Source organism: Stigmatopora nigra, chromosome 4 (genome assembly GCF_051989575.1).
Source record: "Stigmatopora nigra isolate UIUO_SnigA chromosome 4, RoL_Snig_1.1, whole genome shotgun sequence".
Classification (NCBI taxonomy): domain Eukaryota; kingdom Metazoa; phylum Chordata; class Actinopteri; order Syngnathiformes; family Syngnathidae; genus Stigmatopora; species Stigmatopora nigra.
In genome coordinates, this window is record NC_135511.1 from 12,125,929 (window position 1) to 12,149,744 (window position 23,816).

At 39.7% G+C, this 23,816-nt stretch overlaps 5 protein-coding genes across 5 annotated transcripts; 1 reads left to right on the forward strand and 4 right to left on the reverse strand.

Annotated features, from left to right (window-relative positions):
• Positions 1 to 410: 410 nt before the first annotated feature.
• On the reverse strand, positions 411 to 5,820 carry LOC144195700 (glycerol-3-phosphate acyltransferase 4-like). The gene is made up of 12 exons (XM_077715513.1): positions 5,373 to 5,820; positions 4,145 to 4,214; positions 3,761 to 4,061; positions 3,614 to 3,688; positions 3,435 to 3,524; positions 2,251 to 2,344; positions 2,025 to 2,140; positions 1,872 to 1,927; positions 1,702 to 1,787; positions 1,495 to 1,623; positions 1,332 to 1,411; positions 411 to 1,262 (listed from the first exon to the last, which is right to left on the reverse strand). Exons 1-12 carry the CDS (start codon positions 5,538 to 5,540, stop codon positions 1,154 to 1,156), a joined length of 1,374 nt encoding a protein of 457 aa, XP_077571639.1. The 5' UTR covers positions 5,541 to 5,820; the 3' UTR covers positions 411 to 1,153.
• Positions 5,821 to 6,996: 1,176 nt separating this feature from the next.
• LOC144195701 (DNA-directed RNA polymerase III subunit RPC4-like) lies at positions 6,997 to 10,022 on the reverse strand. Its single transcript, XM_077715514.1, has 9 exons — positions 9,875 to 10,022; positions 9,026 to 9,195; positions 8,901 to 8,944; positions 8,676 to 8,836; positions 8,480 to 8,601; positions 8,240 to 8,399; positions 7,691 to 7,932; positions 7,450 to 7,602; positions 6,997 to 7,332 (listed from the first exon to the last, which is right to left on the reverse strand). The coding sequence occupies exons 2-9, from the start codon at positions 9,185 to 9,187 to the stop codon at positions 7,219 to 7,221; spliced, it is 1,158 nt and encodes a 385-aa protein (XP_077571640.1). The 5' UTR covers positions 9,188 to 9,195; positions 9,875 to 10,022; the 3' UTR covers positions 6,997 to 7,218.
• Positions 10,023 to 11,303: 1,281 nt separating this feature from the next.
• Positions 11,304 to 17,363, forward strand: LOC144195942 (phytanoyl-CoA hydroxylase-interacting protein-like). Its single transcript, XM_077715848.1, has 5 exons — positions 11,304 to 11,479; positions 14,004 to 14,173; positions 15,054 to 15,228; positions 15,383 to 15,500; positions 15,587 to 17,363. The coding sequence occupies exons 2-5, from the start codon at positions 14,006 to 14,008 to the stop codon at positions 16,131 to 16,133; spliced, it is 1,008 nt and encodes a 335-aa protein (XP_077571974.1). The 5' UTR covers positions 11,304 to 11,479; positions 14,004 to 14,005; the 3' UTR covers positions 16,134 to 17,363.
• Positions 17,364 to 17,384: 21 nt separating this feature from the next.
• Positions 17,385 to 18,836, reverse strand: LOC144195943 (protein phosphatase 1 regulatory subunit 3C-like). Its single transcript, XM_077715849.1, has 3 exons — positions 18,692 to 18,836; positions 18,551 to 18,620; positions 17,385 to 18,413 (listed from the first exon to the last, which is right to left on the reverse strand). The coding sequence occupies exons 2-3, from the start codon at positions 18,604 to 18,606 to the stop codon at positions 17,579 to 17,581; spliced, it is 891 nt and encodes a 296-aa protein (XP_077571975.1). The 5' UTR covers positions 18,607 to 18,620; positions 18,692 to 18,836; the 3' UTR covers positions 17,385 to 17,578.
• A 1,842-nt stretch (positions 18,837 to 20,678) lies between these two features.
• LOC144195618 (DNA replication complex GINS protein SLD5-like) lies at positions 20,679 to 23,619 on the reverse strand. The gene is made up of 8 exons (XM_077715375.1): positions 23,378 to 23,619; positions 23,226 to 23,312; positions 22,468 to 22,581; positions 22,283 to 22,380; positions 21,667 to 21,755; positions 21,492 to 21,582; positions 21,294 to 21,398; positions 20,679 to 20,866 (listed from the first exon to the last, which is right to left on the reverse strand). The coding sequence occupies exons 1-7, from the start codon at positions 23,468 to 23,470 to the stop codon at positions 21,302 to 21,304; spliced, it is 669 nt and encodes a 222-aa protein (XP_077571501.1). The 5' UTR covers positions 23,471 to 23,619; the 3' UTR covers positions 20,679 to 20,866; positions 21,294 to 21,301.
• Between the last annotated feature and the right edge of the window lie 197 nt (positions 23,620 to 23,816).

A 23,816-nucleotide genomic window follows, 5' to 3' on the forward strand; every position in this document is an offset into this window, starting at 1 on the left:
ACATGTCTAAAAAAGGGGTGGAGGAAAGTGCATTGACAAATGTTTTGAGAAGTGTTCCAGATTTTCAAATGAGAATCTTGCAATGTTTTGCCACAAGTAAAATGTCTTACTTGAATAGAAACTTTGTGGTTTAAATAAATCCATTGTTAAACACAAATTCTTGCTGACATTCTTGAAGATTTTCTTATGAACATTTCACACAATCTAAATGGTTCATTAATCTTGAATGAAGCCAAACTAAAGCTAGTAGTTTTTTCCTCCCGCTTCTGCCAACTGGGGCAGAGCTCACCAAAGCATGGGAAATTGCAAAAATAGCCTTTGTAGTTGAGTTAAAATAAACCACAGAAATGTGTTGTTAGTTTCAACCAATGAGTGGCCAAAAAAAAAAGTCGGTTAGCAAATAACAGGAATATTAGCTGCTCTTTATTCCAAGTGTCTTGTAATTGTTTAAACTTGCAATTAACTGTTCATCTAGGGCAATGCTGATTGAGCTGTGGCCATCACAAGTATGATATGAATTGCCAAAAGCCATCTTTAGCAGCCATATTTCCACTTCACAATGTGAGCATTTACACACTCCATGGAAAAAAAAGAACCATCAGCAAGAGTTTAGCAACAACAATTACTGCTGTTGTAGTCAGGTGGATACAAAGCTCCATGTAAAACGCAAAGCTTAAAGTACAAGATTTTGGAAAAAAGCTCATAAAAATAGTTATACGTGTAACAAAAGCTGGCATTATGTCAGACACAAGCCAGCCATGCAAACTCTCAAAAGATGACCTCTTCTTTTTACTTCATAACTCTGTTATATACCCTGTTAAAAGCAGGATTATCTTAACATGTAACCGAAATACAAACAAAAGTAAATTACAAAAGAGACAAAAACTGAACAGATAAATTACAAGTGTTTTCTTAACCACGAGCAAAAAATGGCTCCATCTTAGATCATGCCAATATTTTTCCATTCTACTACAGGCGAGGCTTGTTTCGCCCAACTCCCAATTGACCTGATAAAACGCTGCAAATTGCACACTTATTTGTGAGGCAGAGAAAAGTCCAGGAACCCCAACTCTGGAGGGTGCACAGCTGACTTCATTTGTAGTCATGGCCTCCCTGTGAAACTTTGGAGCCGATCCACCTCCTCGCAAATCTCTCAGGAGCGACTGCGATCTTCTTGTGTGCCTACCAGCATTTTACTATAGAGCTTTTGCTGTTCTTCCTTAAAAGTATCTTTTACCTTTCCTCTCTTCAAGCCTCCATCCCTGAAAAAATAGTGTTTATTAGTCCCTCAACTTACCGAGAGTAAAATAAATCCAATAATATTGTCATACCACAAAAGATCCACTAATCCTCCTTGTCTCGCAATGGCTGCTTTTACCCGATTGGCAAACTGTACAGCGTCCTCTCCTTCCTTTGGAAAATATTGATACGTGTAAGACTGCAAGGGCAACCAATCATATGTACATGATTTAATAGAACCAGTCAGAGCCATACCTCTAAGGACATGGGAGGGAGGTACCACACACTGCAGACAATGGCCCAGCTGCTCATCATACGTAACAGGTAGTTGACCATTCCAAATTTGCTGCTATTCCAGAAGGCATCTCCAAATCTGGGATCATACTGGACAGAAGGTATCAACACATTAGTTATATTAGACTGCATTACGGTTAAAAAAAATTAAGAAGACATTTCTCATACCTTGATAGCGACAGGGTACACTGTCCCGCCAATTTCAAAACTGCCCTTTTTAAACATCATAACTGATGTGTTGTTAATGCATGTACCTGGTAGAAAAATATGTTAAGATACAACAAATCTGTGTTGACTTACAAGGTCTTTTAAGAGGGAAAAAATGAAAATAAACTCACCTTCTGGGAATATGAGAATAGGAAGCTTGGATTTATCTTGTGCATGGTCGCTCAGCCTAAGTTGCAGATAGAAGAATACCAGTCCATTATTTTCAGTGAATTTTAGAATTTGGATTGAATTTGAAATGCAATATGGCAATAATGGTATTTTACCTGTTGGCCACTAGATGTCTGTCTTTGACCTCTGAGCGCTCAAACCAAATGTGTGGGCAGGCTCTTACCATGGATCGCTGAATGATTCCCATCAAGCCTCTATGAATTTGGCCCACCTGACAGATAAGGTAAACACACAATGTTAGACAAGTAAAGGCCTCTAGGTATACAACTTTGGAAAATTTTCAAAATTGAACAGGTAATGAAAAAAAAAGTCAACAATTACCATTGCGTAGCAGCCATCACTGGCTAAAATGATGACATCAATGGGTGAAGTGTGGTTGGCGACGCATATTCCTCCGTTTTTGGGTTTATTCTCACTACAAAAGTAAAAAGCAACAGTATTCATCAATAACTCCACGTGGTAGAAAGTCACGAGGGCACAGTCAACCACAAGAATGTTGTGGTTAAAAAAAAGTGGTTATACGGAGCAAATCATTTGACTTTTTCAACAGGCCTTATCAATCTTTGTTCCAGCAAATTGAGTTACAGACCGAGTGAGAAAAAGCAGATGAAAAAAAACTTGATAAATGTGGAAACAGTCAGTCTTAATATTCTATAATTTAACAAGGCAAATTGAACAGTCGGTCACAATGGCTGTGATGATCCATATATTTGTAATTGACATGAAAGCTTGTTAACACTGCAAGCAAACATGTGTATGTGCCACAGCTTTTCATTGTTAAACTCATAAATCCGAATTAACTACAGATTACATTATGTTCAGAAAAGGACACCGGCTTGTTCGTTTGCTTAGGAGCCATAAACAAATTTGACAGTCACGTGCAATCCTCAAAGCGCCCTGCCCTTAGATAAACACAGTGCAAAAAAATGCTACCTGAAAGCCACACCTACTCTACTCCAGCTACTCATACTTGAAGGTTCCAAATTCATCTATTCAAACACTTAAAAGACATGTGCAAAAACATGGAAATTCAAACAGCCATTACCACCCAACAAAGGAAGGATTTCTGTGTCCTAAAGTTGAAAGTGCTTTTGCCCAAAATGCCCATAATGAGCCAAGAACAAAAGCAAAAGACCTTGTGAACAATGTATCATTAAAAAAGTACTTCACGTAGGCAGAAAAAAAAACACTCTGCCAGGAAGAAACTATTATTCCAAAAGAAAGAGAAAAAATAAACTTGTAAAGGCACACAAGGGCAAGACCTAAACATTTGGAACCTTCAAACCTTGAAAACACCATCTCAACTGAGAAATGCAGGGCTGGAAGAATCATGTTAAATGACTCCTTCGTGACATACTGGTGCACAAATAAAAATACTGAAGTGACATTGCTTTTAAGGTGATTTGTCACTTGTGCATGAATACATTTTTGCCCATATGAAGCTCTGTTTTTATACTCCAACCCATGCCAATGATATTTATTCAACTCCCAGCATTTGTTTTTACCTGTCATGGTATGTTATGATAGCAGTCAGAGCTCTGACACATATTCTGTTGCACATGAGGTGAGCCTTTTCACTGAGGATGCTCTTTATCCTAGAAATACAACAGAAATTGAGTCCTGTTCAATCCTGTTTCTACAAAGCAGTACACATCCGTGAAAATATTTATTTGGTCACACCTACCTTCCATTGGGTAGGAAGCCTATAAGAGAAGTGAGAAATACCAAGAGGCCAACACCAGTGAAGGCCAAGGTTACCCTGAAAAAAAACGAGATGCATGTTATTGATGACATTTGAAATAATATCTTATTGGCTTTTATTTATGATTACCTGAGAGGTAAAAGGATGCCATAGCGGATGAGCAGGCCCAATCCCCACAGCACAGTCAGCCTCAGGCTGATATAGTGGAAGTTGTAGTTGCTGCGTGTCAGCAGGTTCCAAGACTCCAACTCTTCTGCCGAGAAGCGCTTGGTTACCTCGTCATCCATGATGCTCTCCACGCCTCTTCGTGCAAAATAGAAGATGTCCGACATCTCGAACTCAGGTGCTGAGTCCAAGTCTTTGTTGCTGCCGCTACGCCTAATCTCCTTGATCTCTTCTTCCAAGGAAGTAGGATGTTTTGCAATGATAGCTAGACTCATCCAAAAGATGGAGATGTCAGAAATACTAACAAGAAGAAGTAAAACAATGATTACAAATAATATTTTAACTCACCGTTGGAGTAGGGTTTATACAAGGGATGATTATTTTCTTTGGCTCCTCTCTCCATCCTCAGTGTAGCCCACTAAAAAAAATGTAGATACCAGAGGAGAGAAGATTTAAAACATTGTTGGAATGTAGATTTGCCACATTTAGAATTCAACAGTATAAGTTATAATAAAATCATTTTTCTTCCATTTACACCTGCAAAAAATACTGGGTTGAAAGTATGTATACAATGTATGCATTGTTCACTACTTTGACACAGAAAAGCCAGAAGGTTTGACCATTTTTTTGAGTCTCTGACCTTAATCTCACTTTGTTATGGTCAGAGTGACATTCAAGCAGAACTAAAGATACCACAAAGTCTACAAGTTTGAAAACAAGGAGTTACTTCAACTCAGGGGGAGAAAAAGTACACAATGTTCTCTTTGGTTTGAGTCAAAAAAGTGCACACGGTAATGATTGTACAACATAATGTGTGATACATTTTAGTATGGCAATTGTAAGAAAGTTTTGTGACTGTAAGGAAGGGCAAGCAGGGAGAACCAAAAACACAGGAATTTTATGCCCTCTGGCAAAGTTGAAAAAATGCTTTGACTATCATATAGTAGATGAAAAGCTTTCTATTTCAATGCTTTTTTCAACAAAACAAAAAGGCAATTCCCAACAAGCACTTTATGTAGATAATTAATATGGTCAAACCTTTAACAGTTATTATAAGAAGAAGAACTGAATGTTGTAATCTTGTGCAAGCCATGAAACATTCACTCATCTTATTACAGCTTGTGACCTTTTGTCCCTTTGCACACTTGGAATTTTTTCTCTCCAGGAATTTTGAGCTGAGGAAATCACCCCAAATTCCCCTGGGCTCACTCATTTGGCAATCTGCTATCAGTTTTCTCCATTAATATACCATTAGAATTTTAAACCAAAGCAACTGTATTAAAAAAATGATGGTTTACAGAGGAAGGCAACAGTTTGGTGTATTTAAAGCAGCTGAACCTTTGACAGACAGACTATAGTTAGTGACGCACTCCAACCCCGAAGGTTACATAACAGCTGGCTGTAATGTTAATCCATATCCACCACTGAAACCCATTACCAGTGGTTGCATGATTCCTATTGGTACAAGAACATATACCCCAAAGTTATATTTTCAAAATGTCCTATAATTCATACATGTTACCATTTCAGAAAGCTCTCTGCTTCCCGGGTACACAATTCAGATGAAAGTTCTTACCTCAAAGATCTTTAACAACGACTTCATGTAAAGACGTCTGATCCCAAAAGACACCCCAAAGATGGCCGGCACGAGTATGAAGACGAGGAGCAGTGTGAACCAGACAGTCAAGGAGATACCCAGGAGGATACACACCAAGCTGTCAAAAGGATTAAAAAACAGCTCCATGATGAAGGAGTTCTTCTTGATCCAAGTAAGACGAGTGGAGAACAAGCCTCGAGCTCCACTCTTTGGCCCAAAATGGCCCTTATCTGGTGTCAACACACGTTCTTCATAAGATGGGGCTTCATCTCACTGCATAGAGAATCGGGGCTCATCTTAACACTGTCATGGCAGGCAATATTAAAGAAGAAACTCCCCCCATCCGTCCAAATGTGTCCAATTCCAGATGTCCTTGCTGCTATAGCAAATGTCCCATTGGGGAGGATGTAAAGAATATAACAGCTGGACTTGGACTCTTCTGTGGTGAGGAACCAGTTGAGTTTCTTAGTGAGAAGTTGGCCTGGAAAGAATAAAAAATGATGATTATTCCAAAGTATTTAATTTGATTTAATTGAATGCCTTTATTGTCATTATACAATGAGTCTGAATGTCTGTTATACTCGCTTTAGATTAGTTACTTAGTACTTAATGATCTTGGCAAACTTGCATTCTAGCGACTTACTAGGCTTTGAGTACTTGACGCATTCGCTGCCATTGACGACGATAGACGTCCAAATCGTTTGAGTTTAAATGTTGTGAACAAGATAACAGTTTATCGGAGGCCCACTTCTCCTCTGCTGATGATTCAACGGGACGATTGACGACAAGATCCAGGCAAAGCTAGCTTCTTCAACAACAGGCATACAGCTAACACTTGACACGCGATTTCGACATAGTACCAACGTAAATAAAGGTTCTCGAACACTGACATGTGTCGTTCAAGAGACGGGGGTGTCCGCTAAGCCATCAGAAGTAATTCCGGGAACTAAAGCGATAGCCATATGCTGCATTGGTTTAGATCCAAAGCGTGGTTTCATCGGGTTAGCTTTTGCTATCGGCCCCGATTGAGAATAAAGTGCTGAGCCAAGCTTTTGTTGGGAGCGTGGATGGTGTGATTGTTTGTCAAGCCCTCAAACAGTAGCAGGAAGACAGGGGAAAAAAGGTTGAAATAATGACTAATAGACCCACCTGCGACACCAGTCCATCTCTTGTCTTTGTCCAGCACACTGAAGCCAAACTCCACCCGGCGGACAACGCGAATAGACAATGGGCCACTAGTGGGCGCTACGTGCGTAAAAACAGTCCCGGGCAAACCAAACTCTACAGCGACACTCCCTGGTTACCATGGCCAACTACAAGGCATTACACCATAGCTGGCTGAATATTATTGTGTGGCTATTTTGGAAGAGGTAATAATATTCACACTCATGTTACTACGGCTGCGATTGGATAGCCACCAAATTAGGGTGTCCCCCGCCTCTGGCCCGAAATCAGATGGGATAGGTTGGGTTGGATTGGATAACTTGCAGCACACCCTGTGATTCCAGGGGGGATAAAGCCAGGAAGGGTGACCAGTATTTTGTAAAAATGGAAGTTCGTTTATTTGGGTTAAAAAAAAATAAAGAAATAAAAAGAATTTATCTAGAGAAAGAAAACTTTTATTCACACATTTACATCCATGTACAGCTCATTTATCATACCCTAGATGTAGACTAATGTAACTGAATAAATAGCAAAGCACTAAATTATTGTCCTTTTGAGCAACAATGAACTTTTGGCTTTGTTCCAAGTCTTTTGTTAAGTGTTTAGGCAAACTCTCATATGGCACAGCAGGGCAAATCAAAACCTTGAAGGGCACCAGTCATCACCTACTCGCCAACAGTGATTCAAAGTCTGGCGAGCAAACCATTTTGTGTTTCACTTTCCCTAAAACAGTCATGTTGCCTCTTCGTCCCTCTGTGTCAACAGAAACCAGTTCCTGCAAAAAATCAAAAAGACAAACATGGGATGGCATTTCAACTCATGAGTTCTAGAATTAAACAACAGGGTGGTAGAAAATGCAGCAGAACACAGAACAAACCATCTTCTGTCATACCTGAAGGAAAGCACATGAAGCACCCAGGGAGACGTCCAGTGTAACCTGTCCCATGATGAGCTGCACCCTACCGGACTTTCGTACAAGCATCTTTCCAACAAAACCCTCCCGCAGATCTTTTAAATAACAGCCGTCATCTTCACTTGTCTCCTCCTGTAAAAAAAAAAATAATAATAATAATCAAATTAATCTTAGACAAAAACTCTGATAGTACTTCTATATAGGGATGACCTTTATGTACCTGAGACTCTGTTTTCAGAAGGACAGACTGACCATCCGCAGACTGCACCTCAGTTTTTATTGGCTTGAACTCTTGGGTAGGCGGCTGGCCAGGCAACGTGTCGGGCAGCTGAATGAAAAACAGCTCCTCACCTTTGCTCAGACTCCACCTGTGAAGAAGATCCGGCAGAACGTCCGGCTCAGGGAGGGGAGGCGGCTTGAAAGTACACTCAGGCTTCTTAACTTCTTCCTCCTCTTGTTTCACTAAAATAATAAAAAAAACATAATTGGCTATTATGGAATCGCACAAACTTTACATACCATGTTATGTTATTAGAACATTTGATATTTTCTGTACGCCATTCCCCATTTTATGGGGACATTTGCACCCTCTTGTGGAGACATTAAATCAGCTCTTCAAATATTGATTGATGAGTGTATTTACTTGCACATTTGTACCTTAAATGTGTTTTAACAGTGTGGATGAGGAGCTTTAAGACTACTTTTTAGGCCGTTTATGTAACCTAAATACTGTATGCGATCAAGTGTATAGTATAAATATGCAAAGTACTTTCTAATGCAGGTTCCATTGGTTCGTCGTCCTCCTCCATTTTCTCAATTTTTATTTTTGGAGCACTGAATTCCTCCTGAAAACCCCATCCCGACACAGCAAGAGGAAGTTGAACTGGGCAGCTTCTCTGTTCGCCCCTGAGAAATGGATCATCTATGAACTGAAAGAGCAATCATGTCAATGGAAGAGACCAACTGTGAACCTTTAAAAGAATCAATATAACTCTTAAATGATAATCACACTATCTTTTTCCAGCTTGAGAATTATTGCTTTAGTTTCTTCTTCAGTTTCTCTATACTCCTTTTTAATATTGATGATGGCGGATGGGCCTGTGCTTGGGGCATCACGTTCGCTTTCATAACCTATTGAACAAAGATAGTTAGTTCGGCATTCAAACTAACAAAGAAGCAGTTGCAAAAGATCTATGTTTGCTCACCTTTTTTTCGGATGGCCATCTCTGCCGGACCCTGCTCAAAAATGGAGTGGGACTGGATGGTCTCTGGGTGCCCCCTACCCCTGCCTCGGCCTCTTTCTCTTGGACCTCTGCCTCGGGGTGTATCCCTTCTTTCTCTCCTTTGCCCGCCATCATCTTTGGTACTTTAAAGCATGATCAACAGTTAGATTCAGATCTGATGGTGAACTTGGACTACAGTGAACTTACTCTTCTTTAACTTTGCGGCCAATAATGTTTGGTGTAAATGTTTTCTAGGAGGAGGGATTAAAAACAGAAGTTTATAAAGAGATACAGAAAAGAGAAGCTTTATTCAGGTATTTCGAGACACGCACCTTTTTCACTCCCCCGAGGGTGAGATCTCGAGAACGCATTGAGGGAAGACGCCCTGCAGCGACGCTTGCAGGTGTTCGGCGACCCATCAGTTGGCTGCTCCCACCTCGTCCTGGGGGTGGAGTCCGATGACCACTGGGATCACCTGCGCCTGAATCAGCCATCCTTAACCCTAAACATAGTAAAATAAATAAATCAAAACAAATAGATGAAATTGAGGTCATGCCATTTATGTTGAAGTCTCTGATCGAAGAAGTTAGCATTCAACTATAACATCAAAAACATTTTCTATATGATCTTACATTGAACTATGAACCTAAATTATATACATGCAGTAATATATTCTTATATATTCATGGACAAATGCAAATTAGCTCAAAGGGGTGGAGAAACCTGTCTTTTTCCAAGAATCTAATTTACAGAAATCAAGCAGTGGGCAAATGGAAGGTGGGGGTAGTAAACATGTTTGATTTTTTTTTTCAAAAATACTGATGTTGTGCAACTGGTAATTCAGAGCAATGTTTTGCTGATTATGAAAATAAATGGGCTGCATTTTAAAGTTTTTTTCTGAAGCAGAAAAATTAAAGCCAAAGCAAACTTAACATCCAAGTAATAAACAACCTAATGACAATGACTTTAAGTGTAATTAAGTGTTTTATGGCTCATCTGAAAGGCAAATATGGCAAAAGCAAGCCTTAGACTTCAGTGTCAAAACATGCAATCTTAACTCCTTAACAAAACAGCACATAAGCGTATATACACGTGGCCGACTTTTACCACTTTAACACTAGCGACATGCATTGTGCTACTCGTGATTTTGTGTTTTGGCAGACAAACGAGCTGCTACTTACGTTAATAAAGCGGAGATACTTCAATATGACAATAAGTCAACATTTGTGAGAAGAGTCGCAAAAACGTGTTGACTTCCAATGCCGCTTTGCTTACTCACATGCAGCCGTCAAATTACTTCCTGGTGTCGTCAGCCAAAGTTGAGGCGGATCACAGCTGCGCAAAAGATGGCGCATGCGCACCTATATTAACTTTATTGTTTAGTTTCTGCAATAAGGCTGTTTTCCCAAATGTTGTTCTTATTTTTTGTACTTCTAAAAACTTCCTGTACATGTTATAAATTTATATAGTACTTACTTTAAAACTACAAGTTTCAAGATGATCGGTTTATGAATGACAGATTAGGACTTTAAAATTAAACGAAGAACTAGTACTATTTTCTTACTTGTTCTACTAGACTGGCGAAAAAATATTTTATTCATAAAAGATGTTTTTTTATTACTAATAAATAAATTCCATCAATTTCCAATTCCATTTGTATTTGGAGTCTTGATTGATTGTAAACCAATAGTTAGATTGACAGCTCCCTCCCCACAACAGAATTTAGCTCTAATTGAGCAAAAGATAAGAACAATATCAACATCTTCAGTTCATCTGATTGGTTAAAAAAATAACAGTGTCACATATAATACATACATGTATTGACAATTCACAACCTGAAATACATTTAACTGAATAGATTTATAAAATATGTTTGTCTTTATATTGTGTGCCTAAGAAGATACATAAAACCTTTTGTCATTACCTCTGCTATTGACATGTTTATTTTTTAAAGCCCTTCCCATTATTTTAAAGAAGATTACATCCATTAATCGGAAAAGAGCGTCTCTTGACATTAATTTTTAATCTCTGGTGAAATCCTAAACATTGTCCCATCGAAACCAATGCAAAACATCCCCCATACCACTAATGCAAGGGCAAATCTGCTTACTCCAGGCTCATGTTGTGGCAAGGTTTGCCCGAGGGTGGGCTTGGAGGGGTAGAGGGTTATGCCCTGTGGAGCAAGTCCATATGGCTTTGCAGTTGGCACAAGTTCAATTTAGTTAACAGGACATCACAACCAGTATCTTTTAAATATTCTTCTCCATCAATGTCATTGAATTTTTTCATTTACGTTCACACAAGGTAAAATTTACTATTACATCAGAGTTCACTGTAATACATGTGATAATGCCTCAGGATAACACTTTGGAAGAGGGATGCTGTGTTGTGTACCAACATGCTGATGAGCTTGCAGTGTTTGACAATTCTTTTTTTTTCTGCTCACCTCTTTCAGCTCTGAATGCATTTGTAGACTGTGCAGCTGCGTAAGAGTCAAATAAACATCATGCTCAAAGCCCAAAGCAAAAATGAGAGGTGGGGGGGGGGGGGGGGGGTGATGGAGAGGCGGAGAGTGAGAGTGTTTGTGTGGTCCATCACACATACACACACACTAGGATGAAACAGACGGAGAGTACGAGCAAGAGAGAGAGGATCTAGTATATTCGTTGTACCTCCAAATTAGTTTCCCAAGGCAATCTATCAGAGACTGCTGCATATAAAAAGACACGGAAGCAGGGAAACGGCGGGTAAAATCTTCAGTCCCGGCGGTATACAACATTGTACAAGTAAGGATTTATTTTTTACTATACATGCAAATTTGATATTGTAACAATTGCTACTGATTCTCCTTCATATGTTTAAGTGTTAATCTGTTGTGCAATTTTTGTAATTATTCTTTGATGTGTGCTGTTTGCACCTGTTTGTCAGCACTAGAGAACCATTTTTTCTCTTTTTTAATGAGAATTTGAGTATTTTCTGTTTGTCCCAGCTGGTGTAAGCCTAATATTGTTTTCATAATGTTTACTACAATGTGTATATTGATACTTTTACCATTATATTTACCAATCTAATCATTAAAAAACAAAGCAATATAGTTTCCATCCTTTGAGTTTTTCTTCCCAAATCAAACTTTGCTCTCATTTTAGAGCAACCCAGCAGGAATAATGAGTTTCAAACAAACAGTCTCCTCATGCATACAATTGCGTGGATTATAAATAAACAAAGAAAAACAAAGCAATGTAACATGACAAACGTATCCGTATTGCTTTTGTTTCAATTCAAAATGGAACTAAGGATAATACTTCCATTTATAATGATGCTCGTGGCGACCATTAATAGGCAACATGGGTGAAATGCATGAATAAGCTGGAGCAAGTCGTGCAAATGTAACCCAGCAGCAGAAAACAATCTCAGAAGGAGCAAAAGACAATGCTTTGATCTGGCATTGATGGAGCTTAGAGTATTCTATGAATGCGGCATCTCTGCTCATGCTGCATCTGTATGTTTTCTGGTATTTATCTAAGGCTAGTTCACACACAAATAATTAAACTAATGAGTTGTTTTTCCGACACAGCCATCACACAGACCTAAATAGCCCGATTTGGAGCAACTGGCTATTACCGTTAATGCTGCAGCGGAGAAAATTGGCTCTTTTTTTCACAGACTGATGCACAAATGAGGGCAACTGGGATGTGTGAGTGATTTGGAAACCTGCATTTGAACTGATCTCACATGTATTGGTTCTGCCAGTGGAATATTCGCAGACAGCAACCTTTGATGAGTGTTCTGTAAGAGTCTATTGTTGGCCCACTTTCTGTTCCTGAAAGAAACTTTAGCAATGAGAAATGAGCAAAAAACTGTTGTGGAAAAATGTGTGGAATGGTCTTTTTCCTCAGGCTCCAGTGTGGACTGGCTAAAGAGCGCGTTTCACAATTCATAGGCTTGAATGAGCTACTACAGCCTGCCCGTGAGAGAAGGTCTGAACAACACCTCAGCAGACTTCCATAATCCCGCAATGCATTTTTTGTCTCTATCTCTGTTTTAAATTGATGTTTTATTTTTTTAAAATAATTTCACCTCATACACCTGCAATGCATATTTTCTCTCTCTCTGTGTTTAATTCTTTTTTTAAGGAGCTCATGAAAGCATTTTTGTCCATGTTTAATGCAGCACAGTGAACATGTTAAGCTTCCACCCTGAACGGCTACTGAGGTTATTTTAGGCACACATATGCATAACGCAGAGCGCTAGAGGGACGGAGTGGCTGGGTGGACTAAAAAAAATAAAAGAATAAAAAACAAGCTATGTGCTCGGCTGCAGAGAAGTAAGGCAGACATCAAATCAAACACCTATCAAAAAGTGGCTGAGTCTATTCTCCTACTCAAGGCTTTGTGCAGTAGTGTGGATCAAATGGCTGAAGTGTGACCAATAGTGATTCATCACCTTCCCCACGCTTAGATTTTCCTGAGGGTTGTGAGAGAAAATACACGAATCAATAGGTCCACTTTTGAATTTAATTGTTTGGCATAATCACTGTATTAAAGTCGCATTAAAACAACACTAGGAACAAAATTGACAATTTTTTAGACCTGTTTTAATGTATTTCTTGTATTTATTCTATAACTGAGAGGATAGAAGGATGCTGTTGACATATGGGACACTGGGTGTCTCCTAGGAGTTGAGAGTCATTTGGGAGGGTCTCATGTACGTGGCATAATGATGGGAAATGTCAGATCAGGCCACCAAATAGAAGGGAAAAGAGAGGTCATTAAGGAAAGTTTCATTTGTCTTTGCTTTACAGATAATCGCCAAGTGTCTGTTTTTCCATTTAATCCTTCCTATCCATAATGATTCACTGAAGTCACTGTCCCATATTTCAGTTTAACATATTTACTAATACAACAAAGAAATTGAGTGAATTGCTTAAAAAAATGATACAGATAGATGATTTCCTAAATTATTTATCATCCATGTATTGCTAAAAAATGACTTGGTTTGATGTAATAAGATTAAAAAGAAGATAAATGAATAAAATGTTTGGCCAAATTCATTAACAAGCAGTGAATTAATGACTCCTCAGATCATGATAAGAATCCAACTCGGGCTTGAAGTTCCCTATTGCGTAAGAAAATAGCATATTTATTTGCATCTACTCAATCTCTATATATAGAACTCGGTTATTTGCACATTAAGATATTCACAAGGCTCAAAAGATTATGCTTGGCAAGTGCCTGTGATTTTAATGGAAGAGTTTTCAAAAAGGATAGGCTGTCATGTGGCTTTCAAATCTCCTGTTTTATCCTTTGACAGAAATGGACACCCCTCTCGCCACCCCATGTAACATCCAAATATGTGAGGTGACGTGTGATTCGTTCCGCATCGTGTGGGATATGACCCCCCAGGACACGTCCAGAGCCACACATTTCTTCATTGACCTGAGCCGCAAAGAATGCAGAGATCCCAACCGCTTTAAACACAGGGTGAGTCAGCCAAGGAACAGCCTGTAGCTCTGTCTATTAACTGTCTGCCTTCATTAAAACTTCTCAGAGATGATCGCAAAAGCCTTAAATAAGCAGTCTATTCAAAAGGGTCTGGTAAGGTTAACAGAAATTCTGCACTAATCTAAGCACAGCAAGCTCAGTTGTGCCCTTTCAGTCTGTTCCAATTGAAGCAAAAGGGAAAATAAGCATGTGACTCAACAGCTCTGGGGCTCTGACTCATGTGTTCTCTTATAATTATTATAATTATTATTATTTTAACTAACAACATCGACCGGTTATTGTGGTAATTACCGCTAATGTGTATTATTAACTCATTTTAGGAACAACTACATTATCTAATCACAAAGTCAGCAAGACACAAGTGTTTTTAATGTGAATTCTGACTAAAATATGTATTGGGTATGTATTATAATTTCTAAACAATTGACTATCAAAACACCGGGAACTAAAGCACATGTTTCCAATGTATAACGTTAACAATTGCTTTGATACGATTAAAATATTCTAACTATATTGCACGATAATATAATAATTTACTCATTTAGCAATCAGGCTCATGCACAACTTCTCCATTTCTTTTTTAAAGTGACAACGGATTAGTAATTTTTGTACAAGTGGGTAAAAGAGCAAAAAAAGTTACATCATCATGTTACCATGGCTATGTGAGCCTCTCGTGTATTTGGCGACGCTTCTTAGACACTTTGGCCAAAACAAAGATTAAGCGTCTCTTCGTTTACAGCTGCTCGAGTTTAAAAGCAATATCACTGCAATAATGCAAATCCTACAGAGGGAAAAACGTGATGTGCAAAGCCAGTAAAATGTCCTTTGAAATGCTAATTAACGAAAGCGCGTCCTTCAGGATGTACCAACCAAGCTGGTGGCAAAGGCTGTGCCCTTACCCATGGCTGTTCGTGGACACTGGTTCCTCAGCCCCTGCACGGAGTACTGCGTTGCGGTCCAGACTGCAGTTCGACAGCCTGATGGCGAATACCTCGTGTCGGAGTGGAGCCAAGTGGTGGAGTTCTGCACAGGAGGTGAGGCATCTGATGGTTCAAGTCATGCTAATGTAGATACAGCCTGAGAGGGTACATAAAAATAGTCATAAAAAGCTACTGTCTTGGGGTTCATTTGCATTTGAAAGCAGGGCAGAGTTTGGAAATGATGATTATGTTCTTTTTCAAATTGCAGACTATGCCATAGAACATCTTCAGCAGCTTCTGGACAAGGCCAAAGGCTCTACAGGAAGGCTTCTGAAATTTTCCGTGTTTTATCGGAATCAGCATCCAGATTACTTTGACTGCGTCAGGTAGGTCGGGCATGAAAATGAGAACGATTAAGGGGACAATATGGACTGAAATACGAATATGCTTTCTCCTCTGGTTGATTGTTTAGGAAGGAGTCCGCAGGTATGATGCATCCTGCCCTTAAAGACACGAGTGGGAGTCACGGTTCTCCGATAAATGGCAAACTGCAGGGGGTCTTCTTTAGCTGCAACACCGAGTTCGATACAGGACTCCCCCCAAAAGACTCTCCTTACGGTCCCCTGCGCTTCCAGATCCCGGCAGGACACCTGCTCAACCCCAACATCTCCCTGTACTTTGCAGACTTCTATTGTATGTACACAGCCTACCACTACGTGGTTCTGGTGCTGGCCCCCGTAGGCACAGAGAGGGACCACTTCTGCAGAAGCCGCCTCCCCATGCTAGACTTGGCCAATAACCCCTTCTTGACGTATACCGCGCCCCAGAGGCTCGGCGAGGAGCCGTTGTACTGCCATGCCAGCGACGTCATCCTCGAGGTGCTTTTCACAGAGCCGGTCAGTTTGGATCAGGGCACCGTGGAGCAAATCAGTGGACACCACCAGCTCATGAGTTTGACCACCGCCAATGCCAAGAAAGATCCGAGTTGCAAAGTGTGTAACATCAGTGTGGGCCGCTAAGGCGGATTACACGCAGCTCATCGTGTCGGCCAAAAGTCGCAGAAAAACACTTGAAGGGAGTGTGCATGTTGCCTTTGCGTCTCCCTCCCAGGCTAGAATAGAAATCTTATCTCACAGATGTCTGTCATGGGTATCTTGAAAATGTATTTCTATTCAGAGCTGTGGAAAAGACTACATGTTATCCCTGGTTTTCTTGAAGGTAGTATTTTGTATTTTTTAGCAAGTGGCGTATTGTGATGGTAAAAATGGTGCAGACATTTCAGGTGCTTACTTCGAATTTCTATTCAAAATATATACCAAATTCTACTGGTCTTAACGTTTGCCTCACAGATTTTCTTAACTTTCCTCTGTGGAATTTGCATGTTTTTTAAGTGTATAATACAGCTACCATTTCTGTACTCCAGAAATAGACATATTAGGTAAAATTGAAGACTCTACATTGACCAGAGGCATAAAAACAGATAAAAATTTGTTCATCTACAGCATTTTTTAAATTAGTTGGGATTGCCTCAAGCTCACTAAGGTCTCAAGAGAGATGTAGAACTAAATAATGTATAGTAATAGTGAAAATAGTAATTTTGAGTAGCAACAGGCACCTTGACAATGTTGGCTTCCCCATTTGACCTTTCCCTATCATTTCATTCTCATCTCATGTTGCTACCCCGAAGCCAGTTCTGTCATTGTAGCTCTCATAGTCCATACTCCATTTAATGACTTGATTCATATCATACGCCGCATCTTGTTTTGAAGCAAAGGGGCCCTCGAAAATCATGTTACGCTGGCAGCAATAGAAAAATATGAAGTGATAGATTGGGTCCAGCCTACACATACTGCTATTTTTGTGAATTACCCCAAAGTGCAGCCTGTCTTAGTCTAACTTTGTGAGTCCTTTCTTTGTCTGAATATCGTGTTTCAAGAGATCATACTAGACTAGATATTTACCAGTTACAAGTTACAGATGCAACATGGACAAAGGGTGTGCAAAACCTCCTGTTATCATCAGTCAGATAGTTTATCTCAACAGGCCTGAGCTAAGATTACCTTGCTTCCCGCATTGGGGCCTGGATTTGTCCCTGACGATAATCTGTGACCTATTTGTGAATCCCAGAGATGCCCAAAGTAAACAGAATCCCACACTCTGTTTTTCAATGGTCTTCCTAAAACTAAAAATAATATATAAAATGGTTTAGTGTAGACTCCCACAAATAAAAGACTGATATCCAGAGAAAACGAAGGATTATAAGAGTTTTTTTTATTACAAATCTACACTATACTATGAACATAATTATAAAATGACAGTAAAGAAATACAGAAGCACAACTAATTATGACAAAATAATCATTTCAGGCGTTTTTTGCTTTGCATAATATTGGCAGCAATTACATTTTCCAACCTTGCGGTTTAGCCGTGGCGACCCCTGAGAGGATAAACCAAAGGTCTGCCAGCTATCTGGGACAAAGATGTGAGTTCACACACACTTCGATTGCGTAGTTCCGCCCATCGTTGTTGTCCCAAAAAGTATTACACTGCCCTACTGCTGAATATTTTAAGCAGAATTCAATTTTCTTCTTTGCATCGAGTACTTTGGGGATGTCTATGTCAAACTCAAAGATGTCGGTTTGTGGCCCTCCAAAACGCTGCTCCAAGTACGTGCAGGGTTCATCACTGTAGCTCTGCCAAGAGTCAAAGGTGATACGCACACACACATCTTTTTGGAAGCTGATGTTTTGGACTCGGACGGTGCCTCTGAGGGCTTGCTCAGTGACCGTGCAGTTCTCCAGGGTGATTTTGTTCTCAGCAAGCTTGGCACGAAAGGCTTGGAAATTCGAAGAGGGCTGCGGAAAACCGAGCGTGAGCTGTGTTCCTGGGCAGCAGGTGCTGACCGTGCAGCTGTAACCGGCTTCGGTCGCACTGACGAGACCCTGCAGGGAAGGCAGGGGTTCCAGGTCGGAATGATCTTCTTCGTCGGAAAAGATTCGCACGTCTGCCAGGGAGTGTCCCTTGGAGTCCGCGAAAACCACTCGCTTGTTCTTGATTGGGGCCACAATATCTTCGTCATCGAAATCCAATTCTTCAAGGAAACCTACCAGTGTCCGGTTCAAGATGACAGCCGAGTCGTGTTTTGGAAGTGCAGAGCGGAGACAAGGTCGCAGAGGTTTCAGGATGGGCACCCAAACATGAGGACACAATTGTTTACGTTGGTTCAAACACAGCCTGACCGCAATCTCTACTAGTCCCGCTGACTGAGCCATTGAACCAAGGCCAAATAGAGGTAGGAAACTGAAGAGGGAGATTAAAAAAAATGACATAAGGCTTTGATTTAGGTTTCCTTTACATGCAATCAGATGAAAGCACTCCAAATGACATGCATTCTCACTTCCACAAGCGCATGCATATCATCCAAATTAAGGCCTTACGCTGTGCCAGATGTCTCCATGTTGGAGGTGCAGTGTGAAGGATTCAGAGTACCCATTTGTGCGAACACGGCTAGAACAAGAGGAAAAACCTGAGTACGACTTTAGTAAACACAGAACTTAACCACATCCTATTTTACTTACAAAATGGTGGACAGCGTGTGATCCTGCGAGGTGCGTGTGCTCCCCTCAAGCACAGCAGTCCTACGTGACCTTCTATTTATACTTTCCCAGCTATCTTCCTGTACTCCGCCCCCTGTGTTCCACTGACCACTTTGTTGGAGGTGCTCTTCTTTCCCCTAACAATGTTGCACTAACTGCCACTGAGGTGTTACATTCAAGTGAGAAATGTTTGGCCTGTGCCTGGGACTGAATTCTGCATTTGAGTGTCAGTTATAAATTTGTGTGCACAGTGTCCTCATTTAGCACCACTAACACTTGCTAGGATCACTTTTTTTCCATGACTAAAGAAAACGAACAAGTACATTACTAGTACTATGGCAAAAACACTGCCTTTATTGCTGATAGCTCCACCCAGTTTAAGATGGATGGAAAATCGATAGCATCAGTGGCATTGAAACATGATCATTCACTGCCAGAACTCAGTTAAAATGAATTGGACAAATGTTGCAGCCAATAAGTTAAGACTTAGATCAAATAAATATTGAGTGTACGAGTCTAGTTCATAGTTCAAGACAATAATTTCAGATTTTGTCTTACTAAGGAGAGGTGTTACTATATACATTGATCACAATTGGTACTTAAATTGGTTAAGCAACGATCCAATCAAATCAAGTGAAGCACAAAGTGACAATTAACATTTTTTCCACATATTTGGTTAAAAAAATTATTCAATTGTATTTAATGTCATCATACTGCACTTGTGCTATTGCTTAAGGTAAATATAATTGATTGTGTTAACATAATATAGTATAAATTGAAAACCTTTAAATTAAATCGGGCTAATTAATGCTATCAGCAAATGTTGTATCATTCAGACAATATTGCGCTATGACAAAATTGATGATATTCACGTCTACTAATGAGCGCAGTGTTCTAGAACATTGACCTTAAGCAGGATATTCCAGATCCCATCATAAATTTTAATCATGCCCACCCACCCATTATAAAGAGTTGCTGGGGATGTGGTAAAGGAGCCACCACGGTCATCTGTAAAATGCAGCACTCTGCCGGCTGGCTCATGTCCTTAAGGGATGGTTGTGTGAGACCATGTTGGCATGTGTGACGCAGGGTTACTAGCCTCTCACAGCATGTCTGTCATCTAATGTGTCAGCTTGCCATGACTGCAGTAAGTGGGTGAAAGTGTGTGGCAACCACCAACTAGCACGTGCTGAGATGTTTGGACAAAAATAAACATTTCCATGGCGGCTAATCTGAGCCTTTAGTTAATTGCAAGAGAAAGTTAAAAGACCATAAAATCTAGAGCTAGTGAGCAGAATCTGAAGGAAATTGAATGGAAAAAAGCACAATCAATCTTCATGTTCAGTCAACATTTGGCATGATGAATAATATGACCGCTCATGATTAGGGCATTAATTTATTAGATCGGTAATTACTTTCCTTTTAGTTTAATAAGATCTACTGCCTTATCGCGCCTAATTATTTGGCAATTAGAGCGAGTGCGCCTGATGAAATTGCTCTTGCTGCAAATTACATAACTGAACTATTACAACAATTATGTTCCAGTAAAGACAAGACTTTACTGGGGGGGGGGGGGAAATGACTGAAACTCACAAACGTATTCCACGCACTGCTCCTCAAAAATATAGTTTTCAACTCAGTTGTTTTTTTGGTGTGAAAAGATTTGATTAAAAAAAAATGCATGATGAGGTTTGCATTTATTCAATCAATTTGATTGACTACAGAAATTGACATTACCACCAGACAAAAAAAGGCAAGTCACCTTTGTGATACAGACAATACATAACTTTAAAAAAAACATAAAACAATCAAACTGCATATGATGGAAATAATAACAGCATGAGACTATGCCATTTAAAACAGTCAAAACAAACATCTCCCTGTCACAAACGTGCTGTATTTGTACTTTGGACTAGTAAACACCATGGTAAGTTTACCTTAGAAGGCTTTAAATGCTGCAGAGAAACTCTCCAATCCACTTCATCATTCGGCCGCAATAACTGGAATCAATATTAAGAGATTATGCTTCCCTCCATGTGTATGGACCATTAGTGGGTCACGAATCACGTGGTGAGCACGCGTTTTGAGTTGTGCCGAGACATGATAAAGCGCCTGATGCTTTTTTAAGACCAAAAAATCCAGAGCAGAAACAAGAACCTGAAAGACACAAAGTACATTCTTTATTAGTACCATTCTATAACATGCAAGTCCACCTTAGAACATTTATCTATAGTCATTCCTCATTAGATTTGTGACTTTGCTGCATCCCATCCATGCTGAATTTTAGTCAAAATGTGTTGGAAATGTAGAAAAACACAACATGGGGGGCACCACAATGCAAACATTGAAGTTTGAACCTTGAACATCCAATCTGTGACACAAATATGAAAAACAAGAGCGTACTGCATTGCCCTAATTAGAGCACATTCTCAAAGTGTTGCCAAGAAACTATAACTGAATAAATCTCAGGGCTAAAAATAATCCAGATGACAGTACAAAGGAGTTGCTTACATAAGATATGCAGGGAAAAAAGGCAAGCGTTTGCATGAGTTGGAGGGCCAGCGTGGACATGAGGCTTATTTACCTTGACATTTAAATCAACTGCGCAGCTCCACTTGAAATAAGTGGTGCAATGGTTCGATAGCGCATGAGATGTTGAGAGCCCTCTTCAAGATCCACCACGTATTCTCTGGGACAAGAGATTATATCATCAGTAGTGATATTGATATCATGAAACAATCATTAATAATTAAGTTCTGGGAGGTTTGGAAATGTGAAGTACCTCTGATCGTCCGTTTCGGGCTCCACTAAAATGTTTTCTTGTCTTTCTTTCACCCTCAGGAACACAAAGGAGTCTAGGCAGGGCGCCGGAACTGAGTGTCAATCAGAATGAATAGAATCAGTATTCAAGCGAGTCAGGAACTTCAGTGTGGTAGAATGTGTTGAGAGGACTCCACCTGCTTTCAGCATGTCAAGTGTCTGGAGGATGGGGGGCATGTGACTCAGTGCCACATTCTTTAAGTGACTTTCTGTGTTTGCAGCATACCTGCAGGCAGACAGACATACCATGGAATTCAACCCAAACAGAATGCTTTATATATAATTTAAAACTATTCTTGTCATGTAAAAAGGATGTAGGAAACATCAATGTGTGAATGTCACAGGAACTAATATAAGTCACATTTTAACAGTATAGTAAGCCCATAGTAGTCAATGTTTTTATCCCATGTAGCAAATACTAAAATACTTTGAAGTCCAGGCCCAACTTTAGTTTTTCAAAAATGTAAAATGTTTAATGTATCTGTAACCCAACATAAAGCACCATGTAAAAATTAGCACTACACACCAAAAAAAACTCAATTATGTTTGAATAGTGTGAAAATAGTCTGCATATCTATATGTTTTTGCATTATAGATACTTATAGATCATTTTGTTGCCCTTTACTCATTCAAAACCTGATCTACCCATTTCCGGTCTTTTGAAAATGATTATTGCCCGTTAATAGGATACAATCTAGAAGATGGATGGATGTACTTTACACGTTCCACTGTAGTTGACTATACGTTGCTTACTCTTTGGCAAAGGCAAACTCCTCAGGTGAGAGCAGAGATGGTTCTCCATCACTGCGAGACTTTTCTTTCTCAAGCACATGAGGAAAGAACTTTTCAATCTAAAGCCAAACAAACAAACACAAGGCCATGCTGTCATACTTTATGAACCCACTCTGAAGTGCACTGACATTGATGAAATGCCTAACCTTCTGAAGACGCGAGCGTAGGTAGCTGCACAGCACAAAGCGGATCCGGTCGATCTCCATGCGGTGGATGCTGGCCTTGGCGTCGCCTTTCTTCACCCTCTGTAAGTTTGCTTCCTAGTGTAAGGAAGGAACAAAATAACGAACTGAACAATGTAAGATGTTAAAAGACTGTGGACATAAAAATGATCAAGATAATTTAAAAACTTGTTCCATTATTGTCACCTACAAGCTCCTCAAATGAATTGAAAAAAAAACAAATCAAAGCATAGAAAGCCAATATGTGTCAAAAAGTCTATCGCAGGCCTAAAGGACAAATTGTCCACTCTAAAGATTTCCTCTGATTAATGGCAAATTCAGTGATGTTTAGATCAGGATTTTTACAATTTTACATAATACTTTTAAATTACTTTTCAAACATGTTTTTTTTCTCCCCAAAATCTTTTGGGTACTGTATTTATCATCCTGTGTGTTATTGTATTTAGGGTCTGTTTACACCTGAACCTCGAATGTGTAAATGAAGTTGATCGATTATCCTATGTTGCAATCTTCAACAAAGTCATTCTCGAGTGTATGTGCAAAATAAACACTGGTCACGTTGGATATAGATTTGGACTTTAAACTGGAGTGGACACGGTTACCATAGTTACAGCGCTGAGTCTTTTGACACAATGTAATCCGGAAACTGATGCAAAATCGACTAAAAGTTACATTTATAAGGATCGTCGCCGTGTTGTTGATATTATGTTTATTATATGTACCATGTGTGCGAGTTGCTCCATGACACACTCCACCACTTCAGACTGGTTGGGCAACAACTCCGGTGAAAACTTTTCATTTAGCCAAGCCTGCAATAAACAGTCGTGTTATAAGTCAGCCACTTTTATTTATGATTTGACAAAAAGTTATTTACTTCTTCCAGTTTGGCGATCAAATCGGCAGGGGTCATCTCATCCTCTTGACATTCTTCTCGGCTGGCATCGTTGTCAAACAGCGATTCCGACATTATATTTATTCTAAGTCCACAAAACAAAGCTATTCTAAAGGCAAAGCGTGTGTGATCGGCTTGAATAGGGAAGGCTTTGCTAGCTAATGTTAAAGCGATAGAAAGCCACTTGTTTCTTCGCGCCTCGGCGCCTGCTGTTCTCGCGAGATGTTGGGTTAGTTTTCACCCAAGGTCTACGATTCTTAAAACCAAAACAAAGTCTTCTTCTTTCTCATATTTTATTGCGCTTTGCACCTAATATTTAGGCGCATTACCGCCATCTACTGTACATTCATTAAAGTCTTTTACATTTGTAAAGTGTGTAGATAAATTGGTGTGTGGACTATATCTGCCTCTCACATTTCAA

Bases quoted from the DNA above. Each gene is read 5' to 3' on its own strand.
- LOC144195942 (XM_077715848.1), top strand. From the start codon at position 14,006: ATGGACACCCCTCTCGCCACCCCATGTAACATCCAAATATGTGAGGTG. The intron at 14,174-15,053 runs GTGAGTCAGCCA...CGCGTCCTTCAG, and splicing joins CCAACCGCTTTAAACACAGG to GATGTACCAACCAAGCTGGT. The intron at 15,501-15,586 runs GTAGGTCGGGCA...TTGATTGTTTAG, and splicing joins GATTACTTTGACTGCGTCAG to GAAGGAGTCCGCAGGTATGA.
- LOC144195701 (XM_077715514.1), bottom strand. From the start codon at position 9,187: ATGGCTGATTCAGGCGCAGGTGATCCCAGTGGTCATCGGACTCCACCC. The intron at 8,945-9,025 runs GTGCGTGTCTCG...CCCTCCTCCTAG, and splicing joins CCCTCGGGGGAGTGAAAAAG to AAAACATTTACACCAAACAT. The intron at 8,837-8,900 runs GTAAGTTCACTG...CATGCTTTAAAG, and splicing joins GGCCGCAAAGTTAAAGAAGA to TACCAAAGATGATGGCGGGC.
- LOC144195618 (XM_077715375.1), bottom strand. From the start codon at position 23,470: ATGTCGGAATCGCTGTTTGACAACGATGCCAGCCGAGAAGAATGTCAA. The intron at 23,313-23,377 runs GTAAATAACTTT...TGTTTATTGCAG, and splicing joins TGATCGCCAAACTGGAAGAA to GCTTGGCTAAATGAAAAGTT. The intron at 22,381-22,467 runs GTTAGGCATTTC...GTTTGGCTTTAG, and splicing joins TACGCTCGCGTCTTCAGAAG to ATTGAAAAGTTCTTTCCTCA.
- LOC144195700 (XM_077715513.1), bottom strand. From the start codon at position 5,540: ATGGAGCTGTTTTTTAATCCTTTTGACAGCTTGGTGTGTATCCTCCTG. The intron at 2,345-3,434 runs GTAAAAACAAAT...TTACTTTTGTAG, and splicing joins ATCATAACATACCATGACAG to TGAGAATAAACCCAAAAACG. The intron at 1,928-2,024 runs GTAAAATACCAT...TCTGCAACTTAG, and splicing joins AGACATCTAGTGGCCAACAG to GCTGAGCGACCATGCACAAG.
- LOC144195943 (XM_077715849.1), bottom strand. From the start codon at position 18,606: ATGGGTACTCTGAATCCTTCACACTGCACCTCCAACATGGAGACATCT. The intron at 18,414-18,550 runs GTAAGGCCTTAA...CTCCCTCTTCAG, and splicing joins ATGGAGACATCTGGCACAGC to TTTCCTACCTCTATTTGGCC.